Consider the following 16,101-nt stretch of genomic DNA (forward strand, 5'->3'; position numbering starts at 1 on the left):
CGCAGGAATACAATGATAAGATATGGATATAAAACGCAATGGAGAGATGGAAGCATAGAAAGCATGACATTCAACTACGAGGGTGAGATGGGGTTATCCTTGTTGGGATACTTTGGCGTTACTTTGTTTTTCACGGTGACTGAATCTTCTCTCTCGAGCATTCGTGTTCGGGTATCGGTCTGTGAAGAAGAGAGCGTTTCTATCCAGGGAGGATAAACCTCAGACTTGGGACCGGACTTGTCTTTCCTGGACTGTCTTCAATCCTGTTTGGGACATATGAGTGCCGTATTCAAAGCCCTTGCCTGGCCGTGTCGGCTTCCATCAGGACCGTGGGTATGTACCACTGAAATTTCTTCACGCTACCTGGAATAAAAGACTGATGTGAAGGTAGAGAGACCTTTCAGAGTGGACTCAACTGCCCATTTAATCGATTAATAAACAGTTCTGTTGTGACTGTATTCTCTCAGGACTTCACGACGAATCACATTGTTTTCACAAGGCTGGCGGCTATAAAGACCTCTGGTCTCCCGAGAACCACCAAATTTTCTTCCCTTCTTGGCTTCCGATCAGTTCTACCCTGTTCCGGGGTTTGCACTTGTTCATATATTGTTCCTCTTGACTGGCCAAGACTGCGACAGGCTCCTTGGGACCTCTTATAATAGAAGAGTCTGGAGAGATCCATGGTCCTCAAGGGTACAATAACGACTATACCGTCGTTTACTTTAAGTGACGATATCTGCCATGTGCCCTTCTGGTCTTGCCGCTGGAGAAGGACAAGATGCTATTGTGTGCCAATACTCATCAAGCTGGAGGTCCGGCTCACCCAGAAGCACTACTCTTTGGTCAAGATCGACGTAGGTGATATTGCTCCCATCCCTTCCCTGATAGAGCGACGCTGATAGCTGGCACAATCCAGCACCTCGTATTCGTGGGCGGCATGATCGAATCCACATACGCGCATTTTGTGCTGGAATTGAGCTTTGGGAACTACTACAAGCTCGCCATCCCGGAGCAACCGTACGTCTTCCAGGTTTCCGTCTCACTTTGCCACACCATATTAGCTGGCGCTTTTCAATCAATCCGATACCTCAACTCATCCAGGAATTGATCCCCCCTCTTCTATGCCTCAACGAATTTGGAAAGTACAATGCCACGTCCCTCCTTCCGATGGTATTCCAGCGTAACTTGCCTGTTATAGGAGATGCCTATGTGCCAGTTGCAGGCCGCTCGTCGGGGTGGTTCGGGTTGTGGGTGCGTCGGTTCCCTCCTCTCTGTTCTGATACCAGATATTGACGCTGACAGATGTACCAAACAAAGGCAGACCCCTCATTAGGTGAAAAATCGAATGCCAACAACAGTTGAAAAGGCGATGACATGTGACACTGAAGCCAGCCGATAGGCTGTTCTGCTGTGGGCTGTCCACGGTCATTCGGGACATCGGGGACATTCAAAAGCTTGTATTGCTATTGGATTCGGATGAGACCTTGTACACATTCAAGCGCACTCACTCGCCTCTCTGTCTTTACCCGGCCCGTCTCGTGGCCCGCCAACAGGGGACAGATTCTGCTCAGTCGGGGGTGGATCCACTGCCCAACTTTGATATCACTGAGCCTTGACTTTACTCTCGTCATTTGGGTTTACATAGTCGGGGGCTGAAATGGGAAGGTCAAATGCTCCCCTCGTGGTGGTTGGTCACGGTTTTGACCCAGATTCATAGGGTTGGATGCATTCATGCCATGCCACATGCTCTCACACTTCCATCAATCCGTATTGTGGGCTTCCTCATCCGGTATCTCTGGACAATTTCCCACCGAACGACCTTTTCAGTCAAAGTGGCTCCTCAACGACTGTGAACATCATAGTGCCTCCTCGTGCTGCATCATCAGCACCACAAGGAGTACAAAAATCTGGTGAGCACCGTCTGCGTGAGACTCACATTCAGATTGGATGCATACTCTTCGCGAGTATACCACCCCCCTTTCGCACACTGAGAAGATATGCCGAGGACAGGAACTTCCGCTTGCCATCAACATGATTGCATTCAAGGAAAGGCCAGAGACACCCCAAGGATGGCAACCGTGCCTTGTGCTATGTTTGTCCTCAAATTAGAACGAATACGGGGAATGGACTGTCACCCTCCTTATTGTGATCTGGTGGTGCGCAAGCCGGTCCTTGACGACGGGTATGGACAGCAGCCATATCCTCCAATCCTTCCCGAATCCTCAAATACGCGTTTGGAGTTGTTTATGAAGAAAGTCACATTTGGCTGATATGAACGATGTCTCGACAATTTATGAGCAAGGCATATCTCAACAGCCACCGATGCTGCCCACATGGTTTGGGACTGGTCAGCACGACCACAGTACCATGCCGGATATCTCTATAACGTAGGCGAAAATCTATTACGCCTGGATATTTTTCTCTTCCTCTGAACTCATCATTGATCGCAATGCCCCGTAGAACGGGGCACTGGCATAGAGGCATGGAGACAGTCATTGATTCTGTCAACCCGATCCAGCGACACGTCGTTGGGGACCCGAAGGAGTTTCCCCAAGTCGGAATGGCCTCTGCTATCCACGACAATTGGGGCGGGTCTACCCGAGCGGTACCACACCGTTCTGTCCATGGAGTATGGAGGAGCTATACCGCTTCCTGCTTAAGAACTTGCGGCACGGAACAACCTGCTGTCGCATTGCTAGGCCAGCCTGAAAGTTGGTTATAACCTTTCAATTGATTCCTCGCAAGGAGGCGAGGCACATCTTGTTCTGTACTGCCTAACAAAGCCAAGTGAGTACCCCTTAAATCTTGGCTTCATCACGGAATCAGGTCGCATCGATATTGCACTTACCCGTGCATGATGCTGTCAGGGGTGTCCTAATTTGGCCATCGTGATATCGACGAGCGCGCGTCAGCTCTGATGGAAAATCGCGCCATTCGAAACCCTTTCGAGGACTGTCCGGTTCCACAAAACAACGGCATACCTCATCAGATGTCTTCGTTGCCTTATAAGTGCGATCTTCCTCCACGTGAGAAACAAACAAGCGCAAATAGTGAGAACCATTGTCGGTTTTGTATCAGCTTGCGTCCTTGGAGTTGGTCGCCGACATTGTGCTCGTCGACGCACCGAAATACAGTTCTTCGCTGCCTCTCATCCATACCTCTTGGAATCCCGTTTCTTACAAACTCATTCGGTTCAAGAGGGGCTGTTTTGGAGTAATATTGTGATGTTTTTGAGGCCCCCAGGCTCGCAGCAAACATTGTTCGGTTAAAGGGAAACCGGCCCTATTTCATCAAATCAAGCAGCGTATTGGTGTCCATCCTGAGACGCGCGAGAGCTGAGCGTTTAGGGCAACCCCTATGGCTATGTGCTTTGTTGCGCGCGCCCTGCAGTCGCGAACTCAATGAACGGTCGAAATAGTTGACGCTGCGAGGGCCCGCGATTCATGAGAGGATTTGCGTCTAGGACGGAGATTAAACTTGATGACGATGCCGCTGTTCACTACCCACAGGGAGCATCGACAATTGCACCGCAGTTTGTATCCTATTCTTCCCTTGACCTTCCGAAGCCCTTCGTGAAAATTGGTGAGGCTCACCACTTCCATCAGAAACCGGCTCAACAACAAAGGACGCCGTTATAGAGGCCATCGTGGACCCTATACTCTAAGAGCATCATGGACGGAACTCCGAGGAACCTCGATTGGCGATAGCAACAACAAACCCTTCCCCTCTCTTTTCAACCGAAGAAGAGGACACCGCCACGGACACTCGCACTCCGGTGAAGAATGGAAAAGGGAAATCAACGCAGAAGCCTCCGGTAAAACGAGCGGATGCCGAAGCTCCCACGAGAGGACCACTCGTGAGACCAGCCTGCGATAGGCGGCTGCAGGCGCGGTCAGCATCCCATCGCGAGGTGTTTCCGTCAGTGTCCAGTTCGAACCTAGAATCTTTCCGAAACCAGCACGTCGGCGGCCACTGACTTGCCCCAGTTTCCTCTCTACCTTGACTCGTCCGTTCTATCCCCGCAAGGCTTGAATTCCGACCTGAATCTCACGTTCAAGAGATAACGAGTCTACAACCAGGGATAGATGAACCACAACGGGCCGCGGTCGACTGGTCGGGTCGCGGTTCGTAATCTTATCAGTTCAAGACGGCGTTGTCTCGTAGAGATCAAAAGATGGCTGGAATGATCCGCGGGCCCGGGTTCATTATGATATTAAGGTGGACTTTCTGAACTGCAAATAGCCTGACGGGCTGCTGTCTTGCTTTCGTCGATTCCATATCGAAATCCAGGGATTGACTATACGGAGACGCAACTTCGGCATTTGGGTACATCATCTCGTTCTCGAGAAGGCAAAAGAAGACGGCGCATGGGACGAAAATGATTGCCTATAATATGGGAGCATTCCAATTGCTAGCTGTGGGAGACGCTCCCTCTACAATGGCTGTCGGCGACATCCATTGCGCGGATTGTGGAACACTCAACATTCCCCGAGGTATCATCATTTTGCCCAGATACTTTTTTATTCTGCATATTGTTCTCTGGACAGCCAATTCCTTCCGAGGGTGTGGGTGGTAGACCACCCAAAGCCATTATCAGTGCGCTCGGCTGCGCCCTGATCATTCAGACATTTATCCTGCGCGTTGCAGACACCTACTAGACCAGCAGGAGTAAACGCGCTAGAGATATTCTGGTTACGGAGTCAAAGAGACACACGGGCACGCTTGGGGACTTGGTTGAACTACGTGGCTCCGTTAACTCCGAGCCCTAACTTTCTCCGCACCCGAATCTGTGCAACGTACGTTTTCGGCGCATACAAAGACAGAATCCCCTTACTTCTCATGAAAGCGAGGGCATCGAAGAACATAATGATTTCCAGGAGGCGAACAAGATTGCGGGCCCGCCGGCCTCACCGAATGTCGAGGAGCTCGATGGGGCTGCTTTCGCAATTTCCGCTTCCCACTTTCTGGAATCGCCACCCAGCAACATCCCAAAGACACATGCTTCTAGCGTACCAGGGGTATCAGTACAGAAAGAAACTGAGTGAGAGTTACAGTGCCCGAGGATGGTTAAGCAACAACGAGAGAGCGCGGGCCGCGGAAAACAGACCTGAGCGTCTTGTTCGATATGAACGAGCTGTCACAACTTGCGCAGTGTATACATCCCAAGACTTTATAGGACGGATTAGAAGGAAATTCTTGATCAGAGCGACCCAAAGCTCGCCGGGCCTGCGAAACATTGCGATCCTCAGCCCTATCGTCTCGGCGGTGGACCATACAAATGACATGCTTTTCAATGGGTCCTAGATGCTCCTGGTAAGAGAACGACCTCTTTCCTTGTAGGGCGCCGTTTCTCTAACTAGTCTGTATGCTTCAGGCGACGTATCTCCTTACCTCGAGGCTGCACGGCCTCAAGGATACAAGTGAGATCCGTGCCCCAATGGAACGACCCGCAACTATGCTGATTTCCACGAGGGTTATTGATACCCAGAAGACGCACGAAAGGTGGATGGTCGGGGCGATTTCCAGGGATAATCTTCGAGTCTTCGACAATTCAACTGGTCGATCTCCTCTCGCGATGTCTGAACCATCTGAATCGTCCAATCAGTCCGTCATTCCGCTCTCGTCCTGACCAATCGATTGTACTCCATATGAAGCAACTGCAGAAAGTTCATCGTTCCCCATGCCAGATTTGTTAATCAAGAGTCCCGCCGTATCTATGTTAGCGTCCGACTGGCCGATCTCGGAAACCGCGCGCTGTACGAATATGGTCATACCCCAGCGCAGCGTTGGTTGGCTTATGGCAATACCCAGCCGCCCGGTATTGACTACTTTGATACCTACGCGCCTACAGTCAAGCCGGTATCTGTATGCTTGCGTCTTGCTCAAGCAGCTGCTCGTGATCAGGTTGACTTCTTCAGACTCGCGTTCCTGCAACGGAAAATACAAGGGACTCGTCCATCAAGCGGTGCTTTAGGCAGATCCAAGAGACACGCCAAACGTCTTGGCTCAATATGCCCGTTTAGTCCTATATAGTGAAACTGCAGATCGCGCATTGCACTCCATTTTTTCAGGGGTTGGCTATCTTTAACCGAGATTCGGGTGCATCCTTGCGCTTCTCTATGGGTATCTCATCACAGCATGCTGCATGTTAGAGTGCGTTTTCTGGTTCTGAACGTGTGCATGCTCGAACTCGGGTTTGTTTCCTTTAATCCAAGGTATCCAGACAGAGACCTCATGTCAGTTTCCCGCTCTGTTGGTGGTATGATCTTAAAAAAGCATTGTCCTTGAGTCGTCATAGAATGATCAAAGGGAACTCTAGCATATCTCCCATATGAATCCGCAGATATTGGAGCCGCCACACGGAGATGGATTGCCAGTCTATATGAACCCGCCTGAGCAGTTCTGCGATTCGAAAGCAGTCTGCAGGAGTTGCGCGGTGAGATCCCCACCATAACGCGCCACGTGCTGATATAGAGAGAAGTCTTCAGGACTTAGACTCTCCCAAATCAGCACGCGGGCATCCCTAAGCATGAAGGCCATGCGTCACAGATAATCCAAAAGACAAACTCGTCGCTACACTTGGCCGTGGACGATAGCAAACGATCCTGCTAAGCAATAGGGGGCTGACGCTTCGCAGAGTCCGGGGAAATGATAGACTTTGGCAAGCTCTGAGACATCGAGTTGGGTTACGGCCTGGCCGACCAGGATGAGGCAGCTACCCGACCTTGTCTACTATAAGTCTCAAGGTCGATGTTGTCCTGCTCGATCTCATGGCAACCATAAAGCGACTAGATATGGGCCAGTACGGGGATGAAAAGGGCACGGGGAAATGCGCCTAGTGACGCAATTGGCTTGCGAAAATCACCGCTGCAAGGCCGAGACCAATATGTTGGTCGTTACCGGTATGGCAACTGTGTCATATGCCAAATGGCTCGAGAGCCGACCTCCTCTTCAGCTCCTGTCGCATTCACTCTAGAGGCTTGCAGCAGAAACGGGAACGCCCGTACATCCGGCGAACAGTCAGATACCCGACTCTATGACACTCACCGGACAGAAAGTTGGTGGAACCCTGGGAGATGGACTTCTCATGCTTTTGTGGGGTTTGCCACCCCGAAGAAAGAGAATCGCAGGACGACCGGTCTATCAAGGCGACTACATAGCACGGCGCCAAAAACCGAGTCTTGGGGCTACTCATCAGCCGTCCCGAAGCCCATACCGGACTTTCCAATCTCTATATGCAACGAGATGAGTTCAATCAGGAGCAGCCATGCCAAACGCACCAACGTAATGCGTCGGTGAACTAGAGATCATATCTCCAGTCAGAGATGCAGATATACTAACTGTGCATCGCCGGCGGGGTCCCTTCTCGGGTTGGATGATGCTTGACCAGCATGATAGCCTCTGTCCATTTGCGGGTGAGGGTATGAGGCCCAGAGAAGTGTCCTGGGCAAGAGAAGACTCTTGAAGTGCAGGGTAATCTTGCATGGATGTACGGTTTCATGGGCGAGGAGCATCTTCCAAAGGCCCTTGCGTTGAGTGAGGAGGTGGCCCGACGCTCCCTTGGGTCAGGAGCCGGCAAATGGCCAGGGGGCAGACTTGGCTCAGGCGGTGGTGTGGTCGGGGAGAAGGATCCCCGGAGAGGGAGGGGGTTTGGAAACCCTCCTCCTCTCCTACCTTTTCTTCTCTTCCCTGCTACGAACTCAACTTGCCTATCTCTCTTCCTAGCCATGTCTGCCGCTGTCCAAGCCTCGGGCAGCTGCGACATCAATGCTGCTGGAGCTTTGCACGACGAACTTCTTTGAGGTTTTCTTGTGATATCTGTCCTTACACCTCCCAGCTTGGCGGGTTTGATGAAATCTTCAACTTCCAAAACTTCAACTCTCCCAAAACATTGGCGGGGGAACGCGTAGCCAGGGGACAAGTCCGCACGCGGGGCGGCTCGGGCTGGGAACGCCGCAGATGAAGCATAGCCGGACGATGTCATGCTATTGGATCCAACCCAAGTGCGATTAACCATTTCAATCCTACAAAACCAACAGGTTCCGAGATCTTTGGAGAAGAGGTAGGTCAAAAAGGGGCGGCCATCCTGTATCAATGCGATACTCATTGCTTCTCGCGGTGTTGTGGTTGACGATGCTTGTACGCAAAATACGGGCTGGGTATTCAAAGAGAATGTCCGTATTCCAGGATATGAGCAAGGAAGTTGTGCTGCATGCAAATGGGGGGACGCAGCAATGGTTGCTACTACCGTTGTACGGTCGAGCCCAGGTTTCTTTGGCGACGGGTCCTTTCTTGTTGACGATCAACACTACATCTATATGGCTTCAGCTCTGGTGATAGCGTCTGAAATCATCCGGGCGTGGGATATATCTCGAAGGATTACAATTCGGAGGAGATGGGTTATTGTGTCCCCTACCCATCACGGTGGTTGTATTTGCTACAGCCACCGCCACCATGACAGCGGCGATCAAATTTCCAAGGGGAGGTTTTCTATCTTGACGACATAAACCCGCCATACCCTCCCTCCTGCGCGGCGTCTTGAATCCGCATGAACTTGGCCTGCTTCAATGCACTGACTGTGGTGTCCACGGCGTAAGACTCGGCATGTATCGCTTGTTCAGGTTCCAAGCTGGTGTCTGAAAGCCCATGAAATATACTCCCCAGCCGCCGTTGGTAAGATATGGGGACTGCGCACAAGTCTAGGCCGCAAACTGCAGCACTCGGGTCTCTCGTGTTTGAAGCCTTCTCTTCCAAAAAGCTTTTGTTGTCGGCTGGAAAGCGAGACAACTCGGCGCGGTGGCCGCTGGTAGCGTGGGTCACCGATATGTTTCTCGATGCGTTGGGCGTGGAGGACACGGTCATTAGATCGGGCCAGTCGAGCGGGGTGCGCTCTGCTAACGGTATGTATTTCAATTCCGCAGGCTCAAGCTGCCAGGTTCTATCCTTGCAGATCGTGGTCCGTCGACTGGCGCAGTCAAATCACAAAAATGAACATGAAGCAGCTTTACGACTGAAGAGCCATGCCTCTGTGCCCTTTGATATATAGGGCTTGAGAAAATACATCGGACAGCGCACGATAACAAGACTATCTGGTCTGTTCCCAAATATCCCGACCAAGTTACAGATGTTCGGGCAAATCCTAGATGTCCACATCCAAACAATGGGTTGGACGTTTGCTGTGGGTGCAACGATTCACTCTCCCGTGTATACCAATACCTTCACTCAGATCCCCGAGACATCTTTCAAGTCGACCACAACCTCCGGGCGATACTCGGGAAGTGCGCGCCCTATATGGCTTACCGACTGTTTCCAAGATACTGGCTACTGATCCATGCGCTGCTTTTGCGCATTATCTTCCTGACTCTGTCTGGTTTTGGAGTGATTACGCGACGTCGTGCGGCCCCTTCGATGCCATGTAATGAGTTGATATACTCTACCGGAGGAGAATCTAGGAAGTCAGATGTACCCTGCGAGCGCCAAATGATTCTGTAGCTAATGCTACAAGCTCTCCTAGTGAACCCATATGAGCCACATCTGGTTCGGCGGTCGATCTGCTCGAATGACATGCTATACTCTCGGTTCAGGCTTCTCGGACGTGCCCGTCTAAGGCATCACCAAACTCGCAGGGCCGAGAGCTCCTCCCGGCCGACTACAATTCCTAACACCACTGAAATAAAGGAATTAAGGAGCGACATTAGTTGACGGACGCAGTCAGACTCCTCATCAGAGTACTGCAGACATAGGAGCGACCCTAAACTGGATCGGTACGATTGTATGGGACCTTGGAGTCACAATGATATTCAGGCTGCCAAATTACGCGCTTCTAAACTCATTAATGCAACCCAGCGACATATTATGGGACTGTTGTCTAATCCGGCGATCTTGAGACATCAATGACACTCAAACTACTTCCAGTTGAGGTCTTCTGATGACGACGGAGCCAGCACCCCATTATGCAAAGGCCACTGCTGCCGTCTCAAGAGAGCGACACAAAGCGGTTCCATTACTCGACGCAAGTTCCTACATCAAAGCTATCTGCAACTGGGGGCAGGCTCTTGGAGAGAACACTGTGGTGGTAAGTATTCGCCCCTATCCCTACTACTTTGCTGATGGATCTGGATCCAACTCTCTTAGATCCCGCATCGCCACCGGCGACAAGGCTATTCGCTACGTCTGGAATTCCGAGAAGAACGGCAGGAGCTTGACCAGGAGTTGTATAAAGTCGGCACCACTACTCGACTTCAGGCAGTAACAGGAAATTCAATGTTGGGCTGCTGCCAGGCAGAGACCTTACCTTTAATAAAGAATCAGATCCCAAACTCTACAGGGATCCTGATAATAACTATGGAAAAGCAGATAACAAGGATGCTGATATGTCAGATGACAAGCTTGCACGACCTAAAACAACTAAACAGACTCCTCCTCCCGATTCCACCACCCAAATTGCCAATACCAAACTAAGGTCAATACTAGGCACTGGTAGATGGGAAGTGATTCGTTTGGCTCCTCTAACCTGGAGAACCTTGCCAAGCTTCTCGTCGAAGACACAACACCTACAGCCACCCCCAGCGCAGGCAGAAGATTGAACTCCCTTCGCTGCTCCGGACTTTGGCAACTTCCTTCAGCGAGTTTCACCAGAATGAGAGACATTCATGTCCAGTTGGTTGGATCTTCCAATGAGGGTGACGCCCACTGCTGAACCGAGTAAAGCGCTGAGCGTAACAACCCACCGCACCTCTACAGCTGTAATGCAGTCACAATGGGTATCAAAAAATGGAGAGGGAGATACGGAAACGGAAGAGAGAGCCGACAAGGATGGCCCATTTCGGAAATCCCCTCAGCCCTCTCACAGTCGAGGGAAGAAGCGATAATGGATTCGGAGGAGGGCGAGACTGAAATGGACGACAAAAACCAGCAGGATATCAAGCAGACCCCTCCGCAGCACTACACGTTCTGCGCTTCGCCGCGGACTCCAGACTCCGCCGTCTTCCTGTTTTTAAGACGAGGCGTTTCTCACACTCACATACCTCCGCCCAACGCTTGAGCTCGGCTCTAGTTGCCCCAGCGGTTTGCGGGCTGGGGTCCTCCAGCCCATGGCGTGCGCACCCTTGCGAGGATCTGTGAGACACTCTTTGTTCGGCGGTCCTCCATGATTCCTGATTACTGTTGTGAGCCGCCGTGACCATGTTGCATATAACTACCATATTCCCGACACACCCATCACCGAAATCCGCGAGATTCTCAACCTGTCAAAACGGTACCTTATTGAGGCGCAGACAGTGACGCTAATTGCAATATTTGATATCCTGTCGAGGATCCTTGTTGGCCAGCAAGGCAAGAAGTCACATGTCCCACGAAGAGGCCACTCCCGTGTCCCCCCTCCGGCCTCCAGATCTCGATAGGAATACAACGATCTTTAGGAGTCGATATATCCCACACCAGCTAGTCTTCGGCGATTTCGATCATCTCGACCTAATATTACTTGAAACATTCCACACCGGAGTCAACAGGCTCCTTCGTGCTTTATCGCCCCTCCAGGAGTGGCCGCAGGTGGCGCAAAGCCGTGGCGTTCGATATATGAAAAGAACCTAGTCCAAGACAGGCCCGGAATTAGGGCCAGATACGACTCCAACATGACTCTTCTCGGGACACATACCCGTCCACCACCTCCATGTAGGCTATAGGCTAGACAACCTAATCCATCATTTCAACAGGTTGTGAGCGCTCATTGGCAGCGAATTCTAGAAGAAGGAATTCCGCTGCCATCGGCACTGGGGAGATGGAATGGGAATGGGCATCTTCTTACGCCCACTGTTGGACTGCTCTGGTAGACCGAGTCCGTCCTACGTGCCTTCCTCAGGGGCGAGCAACACTGCAGTACAAAAAGCTGCCCTAAAAGTTATAGGAAAGATTCTCTGCGGTGAGGCAAATTCGACCCGGGAGTGAATGACACCTGGCTAGCCGAAAGGATAGCCCCCGAACTCAAGACTCGGTCCGCAATCTGCAAGGTTCCGGAACGGCATTGCTCGAGCCTGCTCCCCGTACAGCCACTACCCATCATGGACTCCCGCCTTGGAAGCCCTACAACATTGTCAAAATTGAACTAAGGGACCGGATTCAGCGCCAGCAGCACGGGGGACCTCGGAAAGTACCAACTGCCAGACAATACTTGGATTGGGCGGGCTCATTATACCAGAGGATCTTCCTGGATTGGGATGGCAAGAATATAGCCTATATTGTGGAACTAGCACGGTAGGATGAAGCTCTATTGGCAATATTGCGCCAACTATTTAGTGTAATAAGCTGCCCACGGGTAAGGGGAATCCCAGAAAGGCATTGAGAGGACCTTAGGGTCCTGTAGGACTTATACTATGAGGAGAAAGGTGATGATACAGATACTATCATGGCCGAATACCAAGATGGAAATAGTAACACGGATTTTGGACGAGGGAACCTCTCTGACAACAACAGTCAACCTGATTAAAGCAAAGATGTCGACGAGGACAAGGAAGGAGAAGCAACTAAAAAAGGCGCACAACACCTGGAGGCAGTTGACCAAGATGCCTCCCAGGTTGAGACAGAGGAGGAGGCTGCGTTCCCTCCAAAGAAACAACAGAAGATGGGATTTGACTATCAGACCTGGCGCTGGGCGGACGGGCCCAGATCGTCTTCGAACAACAAGACAGAGCTTATGGGACCAGCGTCGTTTTCGCCTCGTGCTTGATGAGGCCACATCCTAAAATACCACTAACTATGCCATGACTGCTTTTCACCGACCTCTCACTCGCAAAGATGCGGTCACACCCTGAGCTTCAGAGTTCTGATCTGTGCCACAAAACGCGGTCACCATTCGCGCTCTCCATCCCACTTCTAGGGAAGAGGATACTCCGTGCGAATTGGGAGGGTAATGATACTGATATTACAAGCCTCGAAGGACGGCGGGTGGCGCGTTCCTTGGAAACTGATGGCGAGTATGGATGCTAACTTTGGCTCTCCGGAACACAGCTTTTCGAGGAGAAGTTGAGTAAGTACTCCCTCTTGGACTTAGATCATGGATTCAGCTGCTGAATACCCTACGCTTCTCGTGCAGGTTCGGGGTTTTTCAACGGGTTGTCGATGACTACTAGTAGTAGTAGGAGGAGAAGGAGAAGGAGGAGTAGCACTCTTGCGCCGACGACCGCATGTCGTCTGCAACCAGCTACTGCCTCCCACAAACAAAAAACCCACTCAACTCATCTCATTTTCAGCTTCATCTCCCGTCTCAGACGCAACGTCTTGCAAATTCTCGTTCAAGTATGGCGATGGATCGTGCTCTTCGCAGGGTTTGATTGCTCCAGGTTCCTCCACGCCCGCACGTGGTGGTAGAGGAGAAGGAAGAGGAGCAAAGCTTCCTGGAAATGGGAGGCTGTGCGAGACATACCCGAGAGGTCGAAGCCACGTTTTTGTAACTTACAGAGTCAACTGAGCGCTCTCCTAATCATTTCCCTCGCATAAAGCATGAAAAGAATTACTATATGGTTGATATTTAAAGGGAAGAGAGAATAAAAAGATCAGGAATACCAGACTCCCGACCTTAGAATTTGTCCAGGTAGCTAAGTATTAATCTATCGTGCATGCATGTACATATCATATCACACTCATATACTCGTCTCCATATCATCGTCATATACATTCCACTCCACTCCCCTCTCTAATGTATCCAAGGCACATCGACCCCCAGTGCATCCGCGACCCGAATCGCAGAGACAATGCACCCTTCTAGCATCACCATGCCGTCCCAGCACCACCCTCCAACGAGGTAGACGCCGCCGTCGCCGTTCTTCCACCCTCGAGTTTCGTTGTCTCTGCCTCCTTTCCCAGAGTGCGGCTCTGACCGCGACGTATCGAAGATACTGTTCACAACATCCCTACTCCTCGCACTCCGCAACACCCTCGTAAACCTTGCCCGATGCAGAACCGTCGATTCATCAATCCCGTCTTCCTCCAACGGGTACGTCGTGATCAGCATGCGGGACGGATGCTCGTGGATCGACTCCGTGCGGGAAGATTTCAGGTCCGTGATCATGTGGATAGCCGCCGGGACCGCGCGGGGTTTGCAGCTGGACGCTGAACCTTTCACTCCTGCAGGAGCAGCAGCAGCAGCAGCTGTTTGTTTCTGGAACCCCGGGCTGCGAGCCAAGAATGCGCTGCAGGACTCTACTCGTGAGAAATCGTGGTGCACGATGGATTGTACTGATCTCGTGGGTATCGTCTTCATTTCAGAGGCGAGGGGCACGAATATGGATCCCACGACGTCCGGGGTAACGGCTATAATTACCTTGTCGTATTCTTCTTCTTCCTCTAGCTCCGCGGATGTCGGGGTGGGGTTGGAGTTTGTCCAAGAAACGCGGACCCTCCCCTCCGGCGTCGGTTGGACATTCGTCACCCTGGCCCCGAATCGCACGTTCAGCCCCTTCGAAAGCTTTCCCTCGGCTTGACGGACGCCACCCTTTAGAGTGTAATGCGGCTGTCGGTACGTCCGCCTCGCATAGTCCACTACATCAATCGCTGGGAAGTCTAAAAGTTCATCGTGTGTGCATGTCGTGACGCTCGACATGAGCGGGAGGAAGTACCGCGTTGTATAGTAAGCGGGAATCCCGATTCGTCTCAGATACTCGCGGATAGTCTCGCTTTCGCCGATTGTTATCCTGTCTTTGGGCGTGGCCGTCGCAGCTGCATTCGACCTTGGCCTTCGGGTCTTCGGGGCAATCAGAAAGCAAGCGATCGTGAACCAGGCATACCAGAAGAGTAGATACGTGACTTCGAAGATCCATTTCAACGCCGACATGCCCGCGGGCCGGATCGGCGGGAGAATGTGGTTATTCGAGGAGTGGATGAAGTATGTTTCTGGCTCTAGCCGCAAACCCGGTGTCTTCGTCACTGTCTCCTCCCCCTTTCGACGTTGGCTCAGATCTTGCAAATGCTTATTCTTATCCCCGTGTGGACCCGAAGAAGAAGGGGAAACCAGTGTCGACAGGGAATAGACGAATCTCGGCTCCTCGAACTGCACGCCAAGGTGCGTGTACATCTTCCGTAGATTGTCGTAGAACCCGGCCGCAAAGGCGCGCATGGGGAGGTCGACTCTCCTGCCATCCTCCCCTTCTCCTTCTCCTTCCACTTCTTTCCCCTTGATATCCCCCCCTTCTGACGCTAGTGACGTGGACGAAGACGATGGTGACGAAGAAGAATCCCGCAAAGGAAGCGTATAACTCGCCGAATCCAAGCTCAGCCGATCTTGCTATGTAGTTCGCACTTCGTCAGCGAAAGCTAACTCCACGGGCCGAACACTGCACGGGGAAAAGAGAAGAAAAGGAAAGGGACGGGACGCACCATCTCTAGAATTTCAACCTCAAACCTCCCCCGCTTATCGTTTGCCAGCAGATACCCGGACACAAGGCCGGCCATGCCAGAGCCCACGATTGCGACTCGTTGTCGTTGCCGTGGCGGCCCTGGGCGCGACCCGGGTTCTGGGGTTGGGTCCTCCATGGAATGGAGCTGGGCCGGGAGCTGGGTCGGGGAACTGGGTCAGGAAAACTGGAGATGGGTGAAGACGCTCGCGAGAGTATCTTACTCTCTCTCTCTCTTCTGTGATTGTCTTGAGCTGGCTGGCTGAAGCGAGGGTGGTTTTCAGGACGAGGCGAGAACGGGGCCCATCACGTGGGGTTAACATCCAAGGCGACTTTTGCAGGCTTGGTAAGCACTTTATTCCGCGGCACGATGCAGCATCTTTTGCGATTCTCACATGCTATCCAAGGCCCAACGATGGGGCTGCCTATGGAATGCCCAACTCACTCCAGCGAGGAGTCGCGCTCCGGATTTTGAAAAGAAGTCTTGGTAACAATCCATTTGGATGGATAGCTATATACAGACAACCAATAGTACATGCCTTGCCTGGGCTAAGTAACTCCTCCCTAGGTATCCCGATAAATCCAGTCCAAATCCAAAGCCAATCCAACGCAGTGACCGCAACGAGGATCATCACCATATCTCGTGGGATCGCCCATTTTATGTAATCCGAGCCGCGAGGCCCTATACCTGTATGTTCCCATACTTTTATAAAAC

The 16,101-nt window shown here is 51.8% G+C and overlaps 2 protein-coding genes across 2 annotated transcripts; one reads left to right on the forward strand and one right to left on the reverse strand.

The window, feature by feature from the left end:
* Positions 1 to 9,747: 9,747 nt before the first annotated feature.
* On the forward strand, positions 9,748 to 10,610 carry BJX67DRAFT_41301 (uncharacterized protein). Its single transcript, XM_071034971.1, has 2 exons — positions 9,748 to 10,075; positions 10,135 to 10,610. Exons 1-2 carry the CDS (start codon positions 9,929 to 9,931, stop codon positions 10,459 to 10,461), a joined length of 474 nt encoding a protein of 157 aa, XP_070887455.1. The 5' UTR covers positions 9,748 to 9,928; the 3' UTR covers positions 10,462 to 10,610.
* A 2,798-nt stretch (positions 10,611 to 13,408) lies between these two features.
* On the reverse strand, positions 13,409 to 15,640 carry BJX67DRAFT_41272 (uncharacterized protein). Its single transcript, XM_071034970.1, has 2 exons — positions 15,370 to 15,640; positions 13,409 to 15,277 (listed from the first exon to the last, which is right to left on the reverse strand). The coding sequence occupies exons 1-2, from the start codon at positions 15,523 to 15,525 to the stop codon at positions 13,691 to 13,693; spliced, it is 1,743 nt and encodes a 580-aa protein (XP_070887456.1). The 5' UTR covers positions 15,526 to 15,640; the 3' UTR covers positions 13,409 to 13,690.
* Between the last annotated feature and the right edge of the window lie 461 nt (positions 15,641 to 16,101).

The sequence above is a fragment of the Aspergillus lucknowensis genome (genome assembly GCF_044049455.1).
Source record: "Aspergillus lucknowensis strain CBS 449.75 chromosome Unknown BJX67scaffold_13, whole genome shotgun sequence".
Taxonomy (NCBI): Eukaryota; Fungi; Ascomycota; class Eurotiomycetes; order Eurotiales; family Aspergillaceae; genus Aspergillus; species Aspergillus lucknowensis.